The following is a 21,384-nucleotide window of genomic DNA, read 5'->3' as shown; positions in this document are numbered from 1 at the left end:
ATTAGCAAAAAACATAAAGCTAGATGTTGTGCAGTAAAATGATGTATAAAATAACCACATTTATTTAAGAATATATTCCAGTATCAAATGACAAATTTCAACAATGCAAAACCACAAACACTTTTGCACTAATCTGTACTTTTGGAGTCATAACCCCCAAATTTAGTTAAGACTGATGTTGGGAGCTTTTTTCTCTGTTTCCTTCTAGGAGCTTTACAGTTCAAAGTCTTGAATTTAATCCTTTAATCCATTTTAAATTAATTTTTGTGTTAGTGAAAGATAAAAGTCCCATTTGATGCTTTTACAGGTATGTATCCAGTTTTCCCAAAACTTTTTATTAAAGAGACTATCTTATTTCCATTGAGCATTCTTGGCTCTGTTGTAAAATATTAGTTGACTGTATATATCAGGGTTTATTTCTGGGCTCACTCTTGATTTTGTTCAGTAATATGTATCTGTTTTTATGCTGATACCAAACTGTTTTGATTATTGTAGTTTGGTAATATGGTTTGCAATGTAGGTGACCTGGGTTTGATCACTGGGTTGGGAAGATCCCCTGGAGAAGGAAATGGCTACCCACTCCAGTATTCTTGCTTGGAGAATTCCATGGACAGAGGAACCTGGTTGGCTACAGTCTATGGGGTTGCAGAGTTGGACATGACTGAGTACTAACACTTTCACTTTTCACTTGAAATAAGGAAGTGCTTATTTTTTCTTTGTTCTTTTTTTCAAGATTGTTTTGGCTATCATTGTCTTTTGTGTTTCTATATGCATCTTAAGATTTTTCCCCTAGCTTTGCGAAAAATGTTATTGGTACTTTGACAGGGATTGTATTCAGTCTATAGATAGCTTTGAGTGCTATGGATATTTTAACAGTATTACATTTATGAACATGGGCTATCTTTCCATTATCATTGTACCTTCTTTCATTTCTTTTATCACTGTCTTATAATTTTCTTTCTTCAGGTCTTTCATCTCCTTGGTTAAATTTGTTCCTGAGTATTTTATTGTTTTTGTTGCTATTGTAGGTGAGATTGGTTTCTTTATATGTTTGTTGGGTAGTTTTTTGTTAGCAGATAGGAAGGTAACTGGTTTTTGTGTGTTGATTTGGTATCCTGCAACTTTAATGGATTATTTTATTAATCCCGATAGTTTTGTGTGTGTGTGTGTGTGTGTGTGTGTGTGTGTGCATGCTTGGTAGTCTCTAGGGTTTTCTATAGATAAGGTCATATCATTACAGACAGAGGTAAATTTACTTCTTCCTTTCTAACATGTGTGTCTTTTATTTATTATTCTTGCCTCATTTCTCTGGCTAGGACTTCTAACACTATATTGAATAGGAATAGTGAGAGTAGGCTTCCTTGTCTTGTTCTTGATCTTAGAGGAGGAGCTTTAAATCTTTCAACATTGAGTATAATGATAGTTGTGGAATTGTTGTATATGGACTTTATTATGTTAAGGTATGTTCCTTTCCTACCCAACCTGTTGAGAGTTTTTATCATGAAAACATGCTGAATTTTTTCAGGTGATTTTCCTTCATATTTTGAGATGATCATTTAATTTTTATCTTTCATTCTATTAATGCAGTATATTATATTTGTTGATTTGTCTTTTTTGAACCATCCTTGCATCCTAGGGATAAATTTCACTCGATCATGGTGTATGATGTTTTTTATGTGCTGTTGAATTCAGTTTGCTAATTTTTTGTTGATAATTTTTGCATCTTTATTCATCATGATAATTAGCCTGTAATTTATTTTTCTGTAGTACCCTTATCTGGCTTTGGAATCAGCATTATGCTGGACTTGTAAAAAAAAGTTTGAGAGTGTTCCCTTCTCTTCAGTTTTTTGGAAGATTTTGATGAGGATTGGTGCTAATTCTTCTTTAAATGTTTGGTAGAATTCACCAGTGAAACCTTCTGATTCTTGGCTTTTCTTTTTGGAAAGTTTTTGATTACTGATTCAATTTCCCTACTAGTAATTGATTTTTTTTTTTTTTTTTTTTGATTTTCTGTTTCTTCCTGGTTCAGTCTTGGTAAGTTGTATGTTTCTTGGAATGTATCCATTCCTTCTAGGTTGTCCAGTTTTGGGCTATAATTGTTCACAGTCTTTTATGATCCTTTGCATTTCTATGATATTAGTTGAAATTTCTCCCCTTTCTTTTATTCTTGGTAAGTCTAACTAAAGCTTTGTCTATTTTATCTTTTCAGAAACCAGCCATGTGTACCCATGGCTGATTCATGTTGATGTGTGGCAAAAAATATCACAATATCGTAAAGTAATTCTTCTCCAATTAAAATAAATTAATTAAAAAATAAATAAAACAATAAGAAAAAATAAAAATAAAACCAGCCCTTAGATTTATCTTTTCTATTGTTTTCCTTGCCTCTATTTCATTTATTTCTGCTTTGATCCTTATTATTCTCATCTTTCTGCAGCTTTGTGCTTGATTTGTTCATTTTCTAGTTTTTTGAAGTGTAAGATTAAAGAGTTTATTTTACACATTTCTTTTTTCTTTTAAATGTAGGCATTTATCATAATGAGCTTCTTTCTTAGGATTGCTTTTGCTACATCTCATAAGTTTTGGTAGGTTGTGTTATTGTTTTCATTTGTTCAAGATATTTTGGTTTCCCTTTGACTTGTTCAAAAGCGTGTTGTTTACTTTTCTACATGTTTGTCAATTTTCTAGTTTTTGTCTTGTTATGATTTCTAGTTCTGTACCATTATGGTTGGAAAACATAGTTAGCATGATTTCAGCCTACTCTAGTGTGCTGAGATTTGTTTTGTAACCTATGATATGATCTATCCTAGAGAATGTTCCATGTGTGCTTGAGAAGAATGTTTATTCTGCAGTTGTTGGATGGCTTGTTCTGTATGGCTGTTAGGTTCATTTAATATAAAGTATAGTTCAAGGCCAGTGTTTCCTTGCTGAGACTGTATGGATGACCTAGTTATCCATTATTGGAAGTAGGATATTGAAGTCCCCTACTGTTATAGTACTGTAGTCATTCCTCTCTTGAGGTCTATTAGTATATATTTAGATATATTTAATATATGCTTAATATATTTAGATACTCCAATGTTGAGTGTTTATGTATTTTTGATAGTGTATCATCCTTTGATGAATTGACCCCTTTATCAAAATATGATATTTGTCTCTTATTACAGGTTTTGACTTAAACTGTATTTTTTTTGAGAAAAGTACTGCTACCTCTTCTCTCTTTTGGCTTTCATAAGCACTGAATATCTTTTGTCATCCCTTCACTTTGAGCTTATGTGTGTTCTTAAACCTGAAATGAGTTTCTTGTAGGCACCACATAGTTGGGCCTTATTTTTTAAAATCTATTGAACTACTCTATGCCTTTTGATTAAAGAATTTAATCTGTTTACATTTAAAATAATTATTGGCAGGTAAGGCCTTGCCATATTGTTATTTTCTGTTTTGAAATTACTGTTTGTTTCTTCCTCTCTTGCTCTCTTTCTTTGTGAATTGATGATTTTCTACCATGGTATGCTTTGATTCTTTTCTATTTACTGTTTTTGAATAGGTTTTTGGTTTATGGTTACCATGTGACTTACATAAAACATCTTATAGTGTAATAGTCCATTTTAGGCCGTCAACTGCTTAACTTTGATTGCAAGCAAAAACTTTACCCTACATTTTATGTTTTGATGTCACAATTTACATCTTTCCATTTTGTGTATCTATGAACAGATTATTGTAGCTATACTTATTTTTAATATTTTAAAAATTTTATAGTAGAGTTAAGTGAATAAAACACTTTCATATTACAGTACTAGAATATTCTGAATCTAACTATATACTTACCTTTATCAGTGTGTTGTATGTTTTTATATGTTTTCATATTACTAATTAGGTCTCTTTGGCACTAAGCTATGCCACCTTAGGGAAGGAGGTGATACAGGTGAAGTGAAACTGTTCCTCTTCCTCCCTTCAACATGTCCAATCTTGAATTTTTTCTCCAGTGGTGTGCTTTAACTTTTCCATTAGATTCCTGAACTTCCACAAACACACTCTATTCATGGGTAATTATAAAAATTTGTGTTTTTTGGGGGGAGGGAAGACAGTAGAAAATTCCTGCTTCACCATTTTGATGATGTCACTCTCCTGTTGTCTTTGAAGTTGATTCCAGCACTGTAGGATGTGGCTGATCTTGCTTTAGCACTATACAACAGCAGTGCATTACACTAAATGACTGCTTAAGAACCTGAGAGAATCTGTGCTTGTGAAGTGGTAACTATCCCCGAAGTATGTTGTTCCTTCCCATATAGTAGGTGATTTCATTTGCAATTTCCCACAGTCTCCTCAAGATGCATGGATTGGTACAGTTTTTACCTGGCTGTTAGCAGAACAGTCAGTGTGGGTTCTAGTCGCCACATGCATATTTTAACTTTTCATTTGGTGTTTTGGCAGGAATGCAAGATTTCAATTACCTCAGCAGCAACTGCTTTGAGATCACTGTGGAGCTTAGCTGTGAAAAGTTTCCACCTGAAGAGACTTTGAAGAACTACTGGGAGGATAACAAAAACTCCCTCATTAGCTACATTCAGCAGGTAAACCCAGTCTCCAGCATAAAATGGGAGATCTAAGTGCACAATAGTAACCTGGTGCACAGTAGTCCCCTAAGAGGATCCCAGACTATATGAATCCACCTGACCCAGAGTGAGAATGATGCATTTGGAAAATGCATCAGTCATTATTCAAATAGTCTTTCATTTGTAATTGGTTTTTTAGTTCATGAATATTTGCTGCAAACTGATTACACTGGAGTTATAGAAAGGTAGGGTAACACCCTATTTTCTTTCATATTGCATTAATCAAGGGCAATCCTAGGATCCTCCTCTACCCTGATCACCTTGGGTTTGTCAGACATTCCGGGCAGGAACAAAACTAGAATGAAATAACTGAGGCACCCAGGATGCAAAATTTAATGAGCCATTCACTCCCAGGGTTATGCAGGTGTAGGATCAGCACATAGGAGTGAAAGTCTCCTTATGCCTCACTCATCTCAGCCCAGACTCAACTGGAGATGAGGTAATGGTAATGATGGGTAAGTTACAGTTACTGGGCATTAACTCTTTCCCAGGCATTATTCTAAATGCCTTACATGTAGTAATCTATTAATTTAATTCTCACAACCCCATGAGGAAAGTTATATCATCATCAACATCATCTTCTTTAATTCCACCACTATTATCATTCATGAATTAAAAATAAGAAATCAGAGGCACAGAGAAGTTAAACAACTTGCCTGAAGTTATTCTGCCAGAATCCAGGCTCTCTTGTTCCAGAATCACCATGCTGTGTTGCCTCTCATGACATAAATTTAGATCTTTAGCAGAGAGTCACTGTACAGAATTTTGGAGAACCTCACCATGTGTCAGAGTAAAATACCTACCTGTTCAGACTTGATCCAGGCCAGTTCCCTGTTAGCCCCACCCCTCTGTACTAGGTAGAGACTGACACCAGGGACAGTACTGTTGGGAAAGACCTAAGGACTCTGTTCTTGGTTTGCAGTGCCTGGACAGTTTCACTTTCCATCCTGTATGTGGCCATTTACGTCCGAAGTCAGGGAGAGTGATATTAGTTTCATATACTGGCAGGTAGTATAGACTGATTTTTAAACAAATTTGTTATAAACAAATGCTATTATATAGATAAGTAGCTATTTGCACATACATGTACGTATAAACAGGCTTCCCAGGTGGCATCAGTGGTAAAGAACCTGCTTGCCAATAGAGGAGACATAAGAGATGCGAGTTTGATCCCTGGGTGAGGAAGATCCTCTGGAGAAGGGAATGGAAACCCCTGGGAAAGTCCAAGGACAGAGGAGCCTGGTGGGCTACAGTCCATAGGGTTGTAAAGAATAGGACACCACTGAAGTGACTTAGCTCACACCCACAAGTACATAGAAACATATACACGTGAACCCAATGCATTAAAAATGTGAAATCAGCTTAAGAATTCTTTTACACTTGTCAAGTATCCATGCTGCTGCTGCTAAGTCGCTTCAGTCATGTTCGACTCTGTGCGACCCCATAGATGGCAGCCCACCAGGCTCCCCTGCCCCTGGGATTCTCCAGGCAAGAATACTGGAGTGGGCTGCCATTTCCTTCTCCAATGCATGAAAGTAAAAAGTCAAAGAGAACTCGCTCAGTCGTGCCTGACTTTTAGCGACCCCATGGACTGCAGCCTACCAGGCTTCTCTGTCCATGGGATTTTCCAGGCAAGAGAACTGGAGTGGGTTGCCATTGCCTTCTCCACAAGTATCCATATACCTTACTAAATGGTATTATCATGGAATAGATACAGTGATGACAGACAGTGATTAAAAAACATCCATTATACAGGATTTTTATCAGTCAGTGGAATTAACATAAAGGTACATGTTAACACAAAAAGATATTTTCCAACAACAAAGCTAAAAATAATTAGCTATGTTGATTCTGAAAAAACCTTAGTGGGCACCCTTGTAGAATGTCATTTGAGGAGAGCTATATTTGGATGGATATTTGAAGAGCAAAATTGAAAAGTAAAGTTGTAGGCTGAGTAAGTAAGATGGGGTTATTTGGTGTGTTCTTTCCTTAGATATCAAAGAATGCTTCCTTAATTCAATGCTTTTCATTTTATTTATTTATTTTTACAGCAAAAATTTATTAAGATACTTTTGTGTCCTAGGCACCCTGTAAGGTTCTGGGGAGAGTGCGTTTAGTCTTAAGTTCAGATATCAATACCTAACTACAAGAGAGGAAGATAAATGCTAAAATAAAGAGCAATAGCAGTACACAGAAGGGTCCTTAACCCAGTGCTGCCAGTTCAGAAAAGGCTTCTAGGAGCTATGCTCTAGGATTCCCTACAGTTGATGTCAGTAAAATTTTTACCCCATCAACAATTAAAAGAAAAAGTTCAGCTGCTATTTAAGTTCTTAGTTCTAATTTATTTATTTTTGACTGTGCTGAATCTTCATTGCTGCACATGAACTTATTCTAGTTGCAGTGAGTGGGGGCTACTCACTAGTTGTGGTGTGCAGACTTCTTATTGTGGTGTCTTCTCTGGTCTCAGAGCATGGGTTCTAGAGTGTGCAAGCTCAGTAGTTGTGGCTCACAAGCTCTAGAGCACAGGCTTAGTAGTTGTGGTGCCCAGGCTCAGTCATTGGGTGCATGGTTATGGCATGTGGAATCTTCCTGGACCAGGGATTAAATCCATGTTCCCTGCATTGGCAGATGGATTCTTAACCATTAGACTACCAATGAAGTCCTATCTTAGTTCTTGAGAAAAAAAGCACTATAAAACAAAACCCAAATGTGTGCCATCAGAAAGAGTAGAATGACTGTCATATTTATGGTGGCAGGTGCATTAATTAATCTAAAAGCTGTATCAGTTTATGTAAGAATCAGCAGAAAAGAAGAGGGATCAGATGTTTTATACAGTCCTGTTTTATGCCACTTGAAATGAAAATTTGATCTGTCTACAGATCACTGTGACCCATCCTGGTGTAACATCACTATTATTGTACAGAATGTATGGAAGCAGTAAGATTGGTATTTGCAGTGAACCCACACCAGCTTGCCTCAAAGGACACTCCAGATTAGGGAATCAAAGGCTGGTGGAATATCAGTGAAGGCTGCCAGAACTTTTGTGTTGAAATTGTTTCTTGACAGTAGAACATTATGGTGGTGATTAATAATTGAACACCTGCGCCTAAAATCTAATCATTGACTAGTTTTATAACAGATGAAAATAGGAGATTCAGTTCATTTCAGTTCAGTCACTCAGTCGTGTCCGACTCTGTGACTCCTTGGACCACAGCACGCCAGGCCTCCCTGTCCATCACCAATTCCTGAGGTCTACCCAAACTCATGTCCATTTAGTTGGTGATGCCATCCAACTATCTCATCCTCTGTCATCCCCTTCTCCTGCCATCAATCTTACCCAGCATCAGGGTCTTTTCAAATGAGTCAGCTCTTTGCAGGAGGTGGCCAAAGTATTGGAGTTTCAGCTTCAGCATCAGTCCTTCCAATGAATATTCAGGACTGATTTTCTTTAGGATGCACTGGTTGGATCTCCTTGCAGTCCAAGAGACTCTCAAGAGTCTTCTCCAACACCATTGTTCAAAAGTATCAATTCTTCAGCACTCAGCTTTCTTTGTAGTCCAAATATCACATCCATACATGACTACTGGAAAAACCATAGCCTTGACTAGACAGACATTTGTTGGCAAAGTAGTATCTCTGCTTTTTATTTTTTTTTTATTTATTTTTTTAAATTATTTTTTTTTATCTCTGCTTTTTAATATGCTGTCTAGGTTGGTCATAACTTTCTTCCAAGGAGGAAGTGTCTTTTTTTTTTTTTATTCCAACCCTTTATTACAGAAGATTTCAAGCATATAGCAAAAATGGAAATTAATGTATAATGAACATTCCTCTCTCCATTGGATTTGTAATTAATATCTAACTGTATATCCCTGGTCACATACTTATCTAACTCCTCTCTCTTTCTTATCTCTCTCTTCATCAATCCATCTTATTTCTTTTTTTTTTTTTTTCTTTTTCATTTATTTTCATTAGTTGGAGGCTAATTACTTTAAAATATTGTAGTGGTTTTTGCCATACATTGACATGAATCAGCCATGGATTTGCATGTGTTCCTCATCCTGAACGCCCCTACCACCTCCCTCCCCATCCCATTCCTCTTGGTCATCCCAGTGTACCAGCCCTGAGGACCTGTCTCATGCATCCAACCTGGACTGACGATCTGTTTCACACTTGATAATATATATGTTTCAATGCTATTCTCGCCTTCTCCCATAGAGTCCAAAAGTCTGTTCTATACATCTGTGTCTCTTTTTCTGTTTTGCATATAGAGTTATAGTTACCATCTTTCTAAATTCCATATATATGCATTAATATACTGTATTGGTCTTTATCTTTCTGACTTACTTCACTCTGTATAATGGACTCCAGTTTCATCCATCTCATTAGAACTGATTCAAATGAATTCTTTTTAATGGCTGAGTAATATTCCATTGTGTATATGTACCACAGCTTTCTTATCCATTTGTCTGCTGATGGGCATCTAGGTTGCTTCCATGTCCTGGCAATTATAAACAGTGCTGCGATGAACATTGGGGTGCACGTGTCTCTTTCAGATCTAGTTTCCTCAGTGTGTATACCCAGGAGTGGAATTGCTGGGTCATATGGCAGTTCTATTTCCAGTTTTTTAAGGAATCTCCAGACTGTTCTCCATAGTGGCTGTACTAGTTTGCATTCCCACCAGCAGTGTAAGAGGGTTCCCTTTTCTCCACACCCTCTCCAGCATTTATTGCTTGTAGACTTTTGGATAGCAGCCATTCTGACTGGCGTGTAATGGTACCTCATTGTGGTTTTAATTTGCATTTCTCTGATGATAAGTGATGTTGAGCATCTTTTCATGTGTTTGTTAGCCATCTGTATGTCTTCTTTGGAGAAATGTCTGTTTAGTTCTTTGGCCCACTTTTTGATTGGGTCATTTATTTTTCTGGTATTGACCTGCAGGAGTTGCTTGTATATTTTGGAGATTAATTCTCTGTCAATTGCTTTGTTTGCTATTATTTTCTCCCATTCTGAAGGCTGTCTTTTCACCTTGCTTATAGTTTCCTTTGGTGTGCAAAAGCTTTTAAGTTTAATTAGGTCCAACTTTTTATTTTTGTTTTTATTTCCATTACTCTGGGAGGTGAGTCATAGAGGATCTTGCTGTGATTTAAGTCAGAGTGTTCTGTCTATGCTTTCCTCTAGAAGTTTTATAGGTCCTGGTCTTACATTTAAATCTTTAATCCATTTTGAGTTTATTTTTGTGTATGGTGTTAGAGAGTGTTCTAGGTTCATTCTTTTACAAGTGGTTGACCAGTTTTCCCAGCACCACTTGTTAAAGAGGTTGTCTTTTTCCCATTGTATAGTCTTGCCTCCTTTGTCAAAGATAAGGTGTCCATAGGTATGTGGATTTATCTCTGGGATTTCTATTTTGTTCCATTGATCTACATTTCTGTCTCTGTGCCAGTACCATACTGTCTTGATGACTGTGGCTTTGTAGTATAGTCTGAAGTCAGGCAGGTTGATTCCTCCAGTTCCATTCTTGTTTCTCAAGATTGCTTTGGCTATTCGAGGTTTTTTGTATTTCCATACAAATTGTGAGATTATTTGTTCTAGTTCTGTGAAAAACACCGTTAGTAGCTTGATAGGGATTGCATTGAATCTATATATTGCTTTGGGTACCGTAGTCATTTTCAAAATATTGATTCTTCCAATCCATGAACACGGTATATTTCTCCATCTATTTGTGTCCTCTTTGATTTCTTTCATTAGTGTTTTATAGTTTTCTACATATAGGTCTTTTGTTTCTTTAGGTAGATATACTCCTAAGTATTTTATTCTTTTTGTTGCAATGATGAATGGTATTGTTTCCTTAATTTCTCTTTCTGTTTTCTCATTGTTAGTGTATAGGAATGCAAAGGATTTCTGTGTGTTAATTTTATATCCTACAACATTACTGTATTCATTGATTAGCTGTAGTAATTTTTTGGTAGAGTCTTTAGGGTTTTCTATGTAGAGGATCATGTTGTCTGCAAACAATGAGAGTTTTACTTCTCTTCCTATCTGGATTCCTTTTATTTCTTTTTCTGCTCTGATTGCTGTGGCCAACACTTCCAAAACTATGTTGAATAGTAGTGGTGAGAGTGGGCACCCTTGTCTTGTTCCTGACTTTAAGGGAAATGCTTTCAGTTTTTCACCATTGAGTATAATGTTTGCTCTGGGTTTGTCGTATATAGCGTTTATTATGTTGAGGTATGTTCCTTCTATTCTTGCTTTCTGGAGAGTTTTTATCATAAATGGATGTTGAATTTTTTCAAAGGCTTTTTCTGCATCTATTGAGATAATCATATGGTGTTATCTTTCAATTTGTTAATGTGGCATATGACATTGATTGTTTTGCGGATATTAAAGAATCCTTGCATTCCTGGGATAAAGCCCACTTGGTCATGATGTATGATCTTTTTAATATGTTGTTGGATTCTGTTTGCTACAAGTTTGTCAAGGATTTTTGCATCTATGTTCATCAGTGATATTGGCCTATAGTTTTCTTTTTTTGTGTGGCATCCTTGTGTGGTTTTGGTATTAGGGTGATGGTGGCCTCATAGAATGAGTTTGGAAGTTTGCCTTCTTCTGCAATTTTCTGGAAGAGTTTGAGTAAGGTAGGTGTTAGGTCTTCTCTAAATTTTTGGTAGAATTCAGCTGTGAAGCCGTCTTGTCCTGGGCATTTGTTTGCTGGAAGATTTCTGATTACAGTTTTGATTTCCGTGCTTGTGATGGGTCTTTTAAGATCTTCTATTTCTTCCTGGTTCAGTTTTGGAAAGTTGTACTTTTCTAAGAATTTGTCCATTTCTTCCAAGTTGTCCATTTTATTTGCATAGAGCTGTTGGTAGTAGTCTCTTATGATCCTTTGTATTTCAGAGTTGTCTGTTGTGATCTCTCCATTTTCATCTAATTTTGTTGATTTGGTTCTTCTCCCTTTGTTTCTTGATGAGTCTGGCTAACAGTTTGTCGATTTTATTTATGTTTTCAAAAAACCCAGCTTTTGGCTTTGTTGATTTTTGCTATGGTCTCTTTTGTTTCTTTTGCATTTATTCCTGCCCTAATTTTTAAGATTTCTTTCCTTCTACTAACCCTAGAGTTCTTCATTTTTTCCTTCTCTAGTTGCTTTAGTTGTAGAGTTAGGTTATTTATTTGACTTTTTTCTTGTTTCTTGAGGTAAGCCTGTAATGCTATGAACCTTCCCCTTAGCACTGCTTTTAGTGTCCCATAGGTTTTGGGTTGTTTTCTTTTCATTTTCATTCTTTTCTATGCATATTTTCATTTCTTTTTAGATTTCTTCTGTGATTTGTTTGTTATTCAGAAGCATGTTATTTAGCCTCCATATGTTGGAATATTTAACTTTTTTTTTTTTTTCTGTAATTGAGATCTAATCTTACTGTGTTGTGGTCAGAAAATATGACTGGAATGATTTCAGTTTTTTTTAATTTACCAAGGCTAGATTTATGGCCCAGGATGTATCTATTCTAGAGAAGGTTCCGTGTGCACTTGAGAAAAAGGTGAAATTGATTGTTTTGGGGTGAAATGTCCTATAGATATCAATTAGGTCTAGCTGGTCCATTGTGTCATTTAAAGTTTGTGTTTCCTTGTTAATTTTCTGTTTAATTGATCCATGCATATGTGCAAGTGGGGTATTAAAGTCTCCCACTATTATTGTGTTATTGTTAATTTCCCCTTTCACACTTGTTAGCATTTGCCTTACATATTGCGGTGCTCCTATGTTGGGTGCATATATATTTATAATTGTTATATCTTCTTCTTGGATTGTTCCTTTGATCATTATGTAGTGTCCTTCTTTGTCTCTTTTCACAGCCTTCATTTTAAAGCCTATTTTATCTGATATGAGTATTGCGACTCCTGCTTTCTTTTGGTCTCTATTTGCATGAAACATTTTTTTCCATCCCTTCACTCTCAGTCTGTCTGTGTCCCTTGTTTTGAGGTGGGTCACCTGTAGACAGCATATATAGGGGTCTTGCTTTTGTATCCATTCAGCCAGTCTTTGTCTTTTGGTTGGGGCATTCAACCCATTTACATTTAATGTAATTATTGATAAGTATGGTCCCATTGCCATTTACTTTGTTGTTTTGGGTTCACGTTATACAACCTTTCTGTGTTTCCTGTCTAGAGAAGATCCTTTAGCATTTGTTGAAGAGCTGGTTTGGTGGTGCTGAATTCTCTCAGCTTTCACTTGTCTGTAAAGCTTTTGAATTCTCCTTCATATCTGAATGAGATCCTTGCTGGGTACAGTAATCTGGGTTGTAGGTTATTCTCTTTCATTACTTTCAGTATGTCCTGCCATTCCCTTCTGGCCTAAAGAGTTTCTATTGCTATATCAGCTGTTATCCTTATGGGAATCCCCTTGTGTGTTATTTGTTGTTTCTCCCTTGCTGCTTTTAATATTTGTTCTTTGTGTTTGATCTTTGTTAATTTGATTAATATGTGTCTTGGGGTGTTTTGCCTTGGGTTTATCCTGTTTGGGACTCTCTGGGTTTCTTGGACTTGGGTGACTATTTCCTTCCCCATTTGGGGGAAGTTTTCAGCTATTATCTCCTCGAGTATCTTCTCATGACCTTTCTTTTTGTCTTCTTCTTCTGGGACTCCTATGATTCGAATGTTGGGGCGTTTCACATTGTCCCAGAGGTCCCTGAGGTTTTCCTCATTTTTTTTGATTTTTTTTTTTTTTCTTTTTTCCTCTCTGCTTCATGTATTTCCACCATTTTATCTTCTACCTCACTTATCCTATCTTCTGCCTCCGTTATTCTACTTTTGGTTCCCTCCAGAGTGTTTTTAATCTCATTTATTGCATTATTCATTTTTAATTGACTCTTTTTTATTTCTTCTAGGTCCTTGTTAAACATTTCTTGCATCTTCTCAATCCTTTTCTCCAGAATATTTATCTGTAACTCTACTTTGTTTTCAAGATTTTGGATCATTTTTATTATCATTATTCTAAATTATTTTCCAGGTAGATTCCCTATCTCCTTTTCTTTTGTTTGGCTTGGTGGGCATTTCTCATGTTCCTTTACCTGCTGGATATTTCTCTGCCTTTTCATCTTATTTAGATTGCTGTGTTTGCGGTGGCCTTTCTGTATTCTGGTAGTCTGTGGTTCCTTTTTATTGTGGAGGTTTCTCCCAGTGGGTGAGGTTGGGCGATTGGCTTAACAAGCTTCCTGGTTAGGGAAGCTTGTGTCAGTGTTCTGGTGGGTGGAGCTGGATTTCTTCTCTCTGGAGTGCAATGGAGTGTCCAGTAGTGACTTTTGAGATGGGTCTATGGGTTTGGTGTGACTTTGGGCAGCCTGTATATTCATGCTCAGGGCTATGTTCCTACGTTGCTGGAGAATTTGGGTGCTATGTCTTGCTCTGGAACGTATTGGCTCTTGGTTGGTGGTTGGTTTCAGTGTATGTATGGAGGCTTTTGGATGATCTCTTTTTAATTAACGTTCCCTGTAGTCAGGAGTTCTCTGGTGTTCTCAGATTTTGGGCTTAAGCCTCTTGCCTCTGGGTTTCAGTCTTATTCTTCCAGTAGCCTCAAGACTTCTCCATCCATACAGCTGATAATAAAACTTCTAGGTTAGTGGTGAAAAGATTCTCTACAGTGAGGGACACCCAGAGAGGTTCACAGAGTTACATGAAGAGAGGGAGGAAGGGGATAGAGGTGAGCAGGAGGAGAAAATGGGGGACTCAAGAGGAGAGAGACAGATCTATGCAGTTGTCTGTTCCCTAAGTGTTCTCTGCAGCCCAGAACACCCACAGAGATTCATAGAATTGATTGAGAAGAGAAGGGGGAGGGAGGAAATAGAGGTGACCTGGGGGAGAAAAAGGAGAGTCAAAAGGGGGAGAGAGTAATCAAGCCAGTAATCACACTCCTGAGTATAAATGGGTACTGAAGATTGGATTCTTAAATGTCCAAAATTGATATCAAATACTGAAAAACAAATATTAGAAATATAGAGTAGAGGTTAGACTGTTAAAAATACAATATTAAAAAAAACAAAAAGTTTAAGAAATATATATGAGGTTCACCTTAAAAATAGGGTCTTTTTTTTTTTTTTTTTTTGCAAGGTTACAGTGGGTTATAAAAATGAAAATAAAGGAGTAATAGAGGACTTTAAAAAAAGAAAAAAATTTTTAATTAAAAAAATAATAGTAAAAATATATCTAGGAATTTCTCTGGAGCTGTTGCGGGCAGTGTGGGTTCAGTTCAGTTTCAGATAGGTCCTTTTTCCAGCTTATACTTCTCGATATCTATAGGCCCCTTCCCGTGTAGTCGGTGTTAACTACAGGGATTTTAATCTGTTGCACCTGTCAATTCTGAAGCGGTTCCCTTTGTTTATTTGGCTTCTGTTTGCAGGTCTCTTCAGTGTCTAATTTCCGCCCTGACACAAGTGGGTGGAGGTGGTCTCTTGTTTAGGTTTGCTTGTTCAGTGGTGCTATGGGGAGGGAGGGGCACTGCAGACAAATGTCACTGGCATGTGTGGGAAGCACGCGCAGTGTTCCGGCCACACTGGGTTTGCCCCTGCTCATAGCGCACGTGCTTTCCCGGTCTACACTGCTCAGGCTCCAGGCTGCTCTACAGGAAGTGGGCCCTGAGTTGTGTGCACTTCCCAGGCCTAAGCTGCTCAGGTTCAGGTTCTCGGGTACTCCACAAAGGCACAGACTCAGTTGGGTCTGCGTTTTGTGCCTTCCCTGTCCGAGCAGCTCAGGGAACCAGCAGCTTGATGAGCGCACTCTCTTCAGGTGCAGCGCGACTTCTCCCCTCCCCGTCCCAGACTCGGTTTCCGGGCATACCCGTGCGGTGCGCCTTGTGTCTCTTCTGGGGAGCTGATCTCTGGCTGTGACCCTCCCGGCGGATGTCAACCATCCAGAATCTCAGGAAGTCTTTGGTTAGAAACTGGAAGCCTGTTTGCAGTTTGGTAGGGGATGCCCTCTCTGGGGCCGAGTTTGCCCCTTTCTGGCCTGGCAGCCGCCTCCCCCCTGCCTCCTGCCTCCGGTGGGGGATGGGCTGGTCCGCAGCTGGCTAGCTCTTCTCTGTCCTTTGTTCTGCGAACGGCCGGCTGTGCCTTAGGTTGGGGCTTTTCGTAGGTTAATTCTCTCTCTCTCTCTCTCTCTCTCTCTCTCTCTCTCTCTCTCTCTTGCTATCCCACAGTTTCAGTTGCTATCTCACGTTAGGTCTCTCAGATTGCCCTCAGGGCATTCAGGCCCGGTCCTTACCCTAAGCAATGCCTCCCGCTCCTCTCCGTTCAGCCACCCCTTGCTGGTGGCGGATGCGGGCGTCTGGGGTACTTTTCTGCTGGGAGTTGCTTTTAGGCTTGTAATCTGTGTGTTTTATTTATTTTTCCTCCTGGTTAGGTTGCCCTCTGATATTTGAAAACTTCCCCCAGGCACGCCAGTGAGAGGGTTTCCTGGTGTTTGGAAACTTCCTCTTTTAAGACTCCCTTCCCTGGACGGATCTCCATCCCTAATTCTTTTGTCTCCCTTTTTATCTTTTATATATTTAAAAAAATATATATATTCTAAAATTATAGAATTTTGAGGATTACTTTACTAGCACGTGAGATCAGTGCAATTGTGTGGTAGTTTGAGCATTCTTTGGGATTGGACTGAAAACTGACCTTTTCCAGTCCTGTGGCCACTGCTGAGTTTTCAAAAAATGCTGGCATATTGAGTGTAGCACTTTAACAGCATTATCTTTTAGGCTTTGAAATAGCTCAGCTGGAATTCCATCACCTCCACTAGCTTTGTTCGTAGTGATGCTTCCTAAGGCCAACTTGACTTCGCATTCCAGGATATCTGGCTCTAAGTGAGTGATCACACCATTGTGATTATCTGGTCATGAAGTTCTTTTTTGTACAGTTCTGTGTTATCTTGCACTCATCTCACACGTTAGTAAGGTAATGCTAAAAATTCTCCAAGCTAGGCTTCAGCAATACATGAACCGAGAACTTCCAGATGTTCAAGCTGGTTTTAGAAAAGGCAGAGGAACCAGAGATCAAATTGCCAATATCTGCTGGATCATCGAAAAAGCAAGAGAGTTTCAGAAAAATGTCTATTTCTGCTTTATTGACTATGCCAAAGCCTTCGACTGTGTGGATCACAATAAACTGTGGAAAATTCTGAAGGAGATGGGAATACCAGACCACCTGACCTGCCTCTTGAGAAACGTGTATGCAGGTCAGGAAGCAACAGTTAGAACTGGGCATGGAACAACAGACTGGTTCCAAATAGGAAGAGGAGTACGTCAAGGCTATATATTGTCACCCTGCTTATTTAACTTATATGCAGAGTATATAATGAGAAATGCTCGGCTGGAAGAAACATAAGCTGGAATCAAGATTGCTGGGAGAAATATCAATAACCTCAGATATGCAGATGATACCACCCTTAGGGCAGAAAGTGAAGAGGAACTAAAAAGCCACTTGATAAAAGTGAAAGAGAAGAGTGAAAACGTTGGCTGAAAGCTTAACATTCAGAAAACAAAATCATGGCATCTGGTCCCATCACCTTATGGGAAATAGATGGGGAGACAGTGGAAACAGTGTCAGACTTTATTTTTTTGGGCTCTAAAATCACTGCAGATGGTGACTGCAGGCATGAAATTAAAAGACGCTTACTCCATGGAAGGAAATGATGACCAGCTTAGATAACATATTAAAAAGCAGAGACATCACTTTGCCAACAAAGGTCCGTCTGGTCAAGGCTATGGTTTTTTCAGTGGTCATGTGTGGATGTCAGAGTTGGACTGTGAAGAAAGGTGAGCACCAAAACATTGATGCTTTTGAACTGTGGTGTTGGAGAAGACTCTTGAGAGTCCCTTGGACTGCAAGGAGATCCAACCAGTCCATCCTGAAGGAGATAAGTCCTGAGTGTTCATTGGAAGCACTGATGCTGCAGCTGAAACTCCAATACTTTGGCTACCTGATGTAAAGAGTTGACTCGTTGGTAAAGACCCTGATGCTGGGAGCGATTGGGGGCAGGAGGAGAAGGGGATGACAGAGTATGAGATGGCTGGATGGCATCACCGACTCGATGGGCATAAGTTTGAGTAAACTACGGGAGTTTGTGATGGACAGGGAGGTCTGGCGTGCTGCGATTCATCAGGTCGCGAAGAGTCAGACACGACTGAGTGACTGAACTGACTGAACTGACTGTGTATTCTTGCCACCTCTTCTTAATATCTTCTGTTTTTTTTTTTTTTTTTTAGGTCCATACCATTTCTGTCCTTTATTGAGCCCATCTTTGCCTGAAATATTCCCTTGGTATCTGTAATTTTCTTGAAGAAATCTCTAGTCTTTCCCATTCTATTGTTTTCCTCTATTTCTTTGCCCTGATCACTGAGGAAGGCTTTCTTATCTCTCCTTGCTATTCTTTGGAACTCTGCATTCAAATGGGAATATCTTTCCTTTTCTCCTTTGCTTTTCACTTCTCCTTGTTTCACATCTATTTTTGAGGCCTCCTCAGACAGCCATTTTGCTTTTTTGCATTTCTTTTTCTTGGGGATGGTCTTGATCCTTGTCTCCTGTACAATGTCATGAATCTCCATTCATAGTTCATCAGGCACTCTGTCTATCACATCTAGCCCCTCAAATCTATTTCTCACTTCTACTGTATTATTGTAAGGGATTTGATTTAGGTCATAACTGAATGATCTAGTGGTTTCCCTACTTTCTCCTATTTAAGTCTGAATATGGCATAAGGAGTTCATGATCTGAGCCACAGTCAGCTCCTGGTCTTGTTTTTGCTGACTGTATAGATCTTCTCCTTCTTTTGCTGCAAAGAATATAATCAATCTGATTTTGGTGTTGGCCATCTGGTGATGTCCATGTGTAGAGGCTTTTTTTGGAAGAGGGTGTTTGCTATGACCAGTGCATTTCTTGGCAAAATTTGATTGGTGATTAGGAGATCTAATTCAATAATTGATTGAGAAGAAATCTCTTGCAGAGCCTTAAGAGGATGTTTTTAGGACCTGGAGTTGTAAAGTTAATCATCATAAATAGTTTCTAAGAACAGCTCCTATAGAATAGCCATGGAACTGTCTAGTTCTCAAAATTTCCAAAGAATTTTTCAAAGAATGGTTCATGATCACTTGCCTCTGACTCATCTAGATTATTGTTAAAAATGAGTTTTTATTCTCAACACTGAATCACACTCCTTGAAGGACAGGACCCCAGAGTTTCCATTTCAGCAATCCCTCTGGGGGACACTTAAGTATTTGAAGATTTAAGGGTTATTGGCATTAAGCAATTCTAGCAACAATCAAGAATTTGATTTTTTAATTTTTTTTTTTTTTGGCCTTGCTTGATTGAAATGTCTGGAATCTGGGCAGGGAGAATTATAGGAAGAACAGGTGTAGTAAAATAACTTCCCCAGATATGAGTGAAATTTATTAATAAACTTCTGGGATTTCTTTTGCAAACACCATAAAGTGACTGTGTTTTCCAGTCTGCATTCCTGTGGAGTCCTGTTATCCCATAACATTTCCATTGAGATTTATTCCTATAGTGGAAAATTTGAAACAGAAAAATAATGCTCCATAATTGGCATATGAGACATTTATTTATTTAACCGTCAAGTTGGTTTATCTCTCACCCTTGGTTCTTGTCTCATAGTAACAAAGATTTAGAATGATGGACTAAAGGGCTTGAAACAACAGACAAGTTACAGCTCAGTTATAGCTCAAGCAGGCAGAACTTTTATTAAAGAAACGTGGAAGTAGGCCAACCCCAAAGGAGTCATAACAGTCCCTCTTGGCTTCTCCTTTTATACCTCCTGCCTCTTCCTCTTGGTTCTGTCCTGTGCAAAATAGGGCCTCTACTCACCACCTATCAGGAAAGGGCACACACTCAAGGCCAGTTGGCAGTTGCAAGATACACAGCAACAGTCTCTGTTGTGCATGTCTTTCACATAATTCAGTTTGTACAATCAGATATATGTATATATGAACACATACATATTTATGAATATGTAAGAATCCATAAATCCATACATATTATGAGTATTTATGAGCCCTCAATGGGCCCCTAGCTGCCTAAGGTTACTTGGAGAAGCCCCTGTGGTTAGTTTGTATTCACTGCGTGCCTAGGGTGCATGTGCAGGAGTTGGAAAAGTCTCTGTGGTTATTTTTGTAGCACGTCTGTGAGCTCTCCTGGGTGTGTCTAGGATGGAGTCTAGAGATCAGCTTGCATCCTTTTTGGCTAGGCCACTGCTTGTTGCTCATGCCTAATTTCCTACCTAACATAACTATTTGTTAATCACATACTGTAATTTAAGTCCTGGATTGCAGAGGCAGAAAAAAGTATAGTTATGAATATTAATGGATATATTTATACCCAATGTAGGTGAATTATATGTTTTTGAAGTGATTGGTTTATTTTTTCAATGGTGAGGAAATTTCAAACTTACATATCAGGATTATAGTGCCCGGAGATGAATAAATTGATCTCCACAATTTTTCTAATACTTTTACCATGTGAATTTCATTCAGAAAGCTAACTTCTCTTGTTTCCAGTAGCTAAATTTCAGTCTTATTCAATTTTGGTGGCTAGTCCACAGGTGAGTCTTTGGGAAAAGGTTAAAAATGCCTTTTGTTCTAAAAACGTGTTTACTCTCTTCTTACTTTCCTGGTTGCCATTAAAATTATTATTATTACTGCAAACATATCACTTTTTACAAAAATGTTTATTTATTTGGCTGCACTGGATCTTAGTTTCAGCACATAGGATCTTCAATCTTCAGCATGCAGGATTTTTTAGTTGTGGCATGTGGGATCTAGTTCTCTGACCAGGGATCAAACCCAGCTCCTCTGCATTGAGAGCGCACAGTCTTAGCCACTGAACCACCCGGAAAGTCCCTGTATCACTTTTTTGCCATGAGTAAATTGGCTTTAGAGATAAGAATTATGTGTTACTTTTAAAGAGTTTTGCTTTTTTTTTTTTTTAAATAGCAAATTCAAAAAAATTTTTACTAATATACAAAGGGTATCTCTTTGATAAAACATTGTACCACTGCCATATTTACTCTCTAGTGACAAAGGGACACATGAGATTTATCCTACTTTCTGTAGGAAAATATGTGAATATCATCAGTAGCAAAATAAAATTCATTTTCCGGGGTCATATGAGTGAGGAGCAACTGGAGCTGGGTGGATGGTGTTTTGCTAAATTATCAAGATTGATAGATTATCATTTGACATTTCAGAAGCAGTACTTTCTCAGACCCTCCTTTACTTCAAATACATGTTGACATAGTTGAATTATCATTTAGAAATAAAGTTGTTTTTGTAGTTTTCATTGTAGTAGTTAGTTGCTGACAGCAACTTAATTCAATAGCTTTTTCTCAATATAAAATTTTCTATTTTATTAATAAACCCAGTTTTCAGTTAGTAAGTTCACTGACTTTTCTTGCACTGATTTTCAACCAAAATAATATTATTAGTGGGTTTAATGCAAAAATATTCACAGTATGTATATCCTTTTATCTAAAAGGAACAAGTATTGAAGGGCTATAATGTGATATCTTGTTAACTGACAGCTGGCATATAAAGTATACATAATTAACCAAATTTAAAATAGAAAGCCAGAGAAGGCAATGGCACCCCACTCCAGTACTCTTGCATGGAAAATCCCACGGATGGAGGAGCCTGGTGGGCTGCAGTCTATGGGTCGCTAAGAGTCGGACACAACTGAGCGACTTCATTTTCACTTTTCACTTTCATGCATTGGAGAAGGACATGGCAACCCAC

General features: G+C 38.0%; 1 protein-coding gene across 1 annotated transcript in view; it reads left to right on the top strand.

The window, feature by feature from the left end:
- The window catches only part of CPE (carboxypeptidase E), a 153,640-nt gene that overhangs the window by 116,765 nt on the left and 15,491 nt on the right, over positions 1-21,384 (top strand). Inside the window, exon 6 of the mRNA XM_061140923.1 lies at positions 4,435-4,574. Coding sequence (XP_060996906.1) covers positions 4,435-4,574 — 140 coding nt within the window. The remainder of the gene's footprint in view (positions 1-4,434; positions 4,575-21,384) is intronic.

The sequence above is a fragment of the Dama dama genome, chromosome 5 (genome assembly GCF_033118175.1).
Source record: "Dama dama isolate Ldn47 chromosome 5, ASM3311817v1, whole genome shotgun sequence".
Taxonomy (NCBI): domain Eukaryota; kingdom Metazoa; phylum Chordata; class Mammalia; order Artiodactyla; family Cervidae; genus Dama; species Dama dama.
This window is presented reverse-complemented; position numbering and strand designations above follow the sequence as displayed.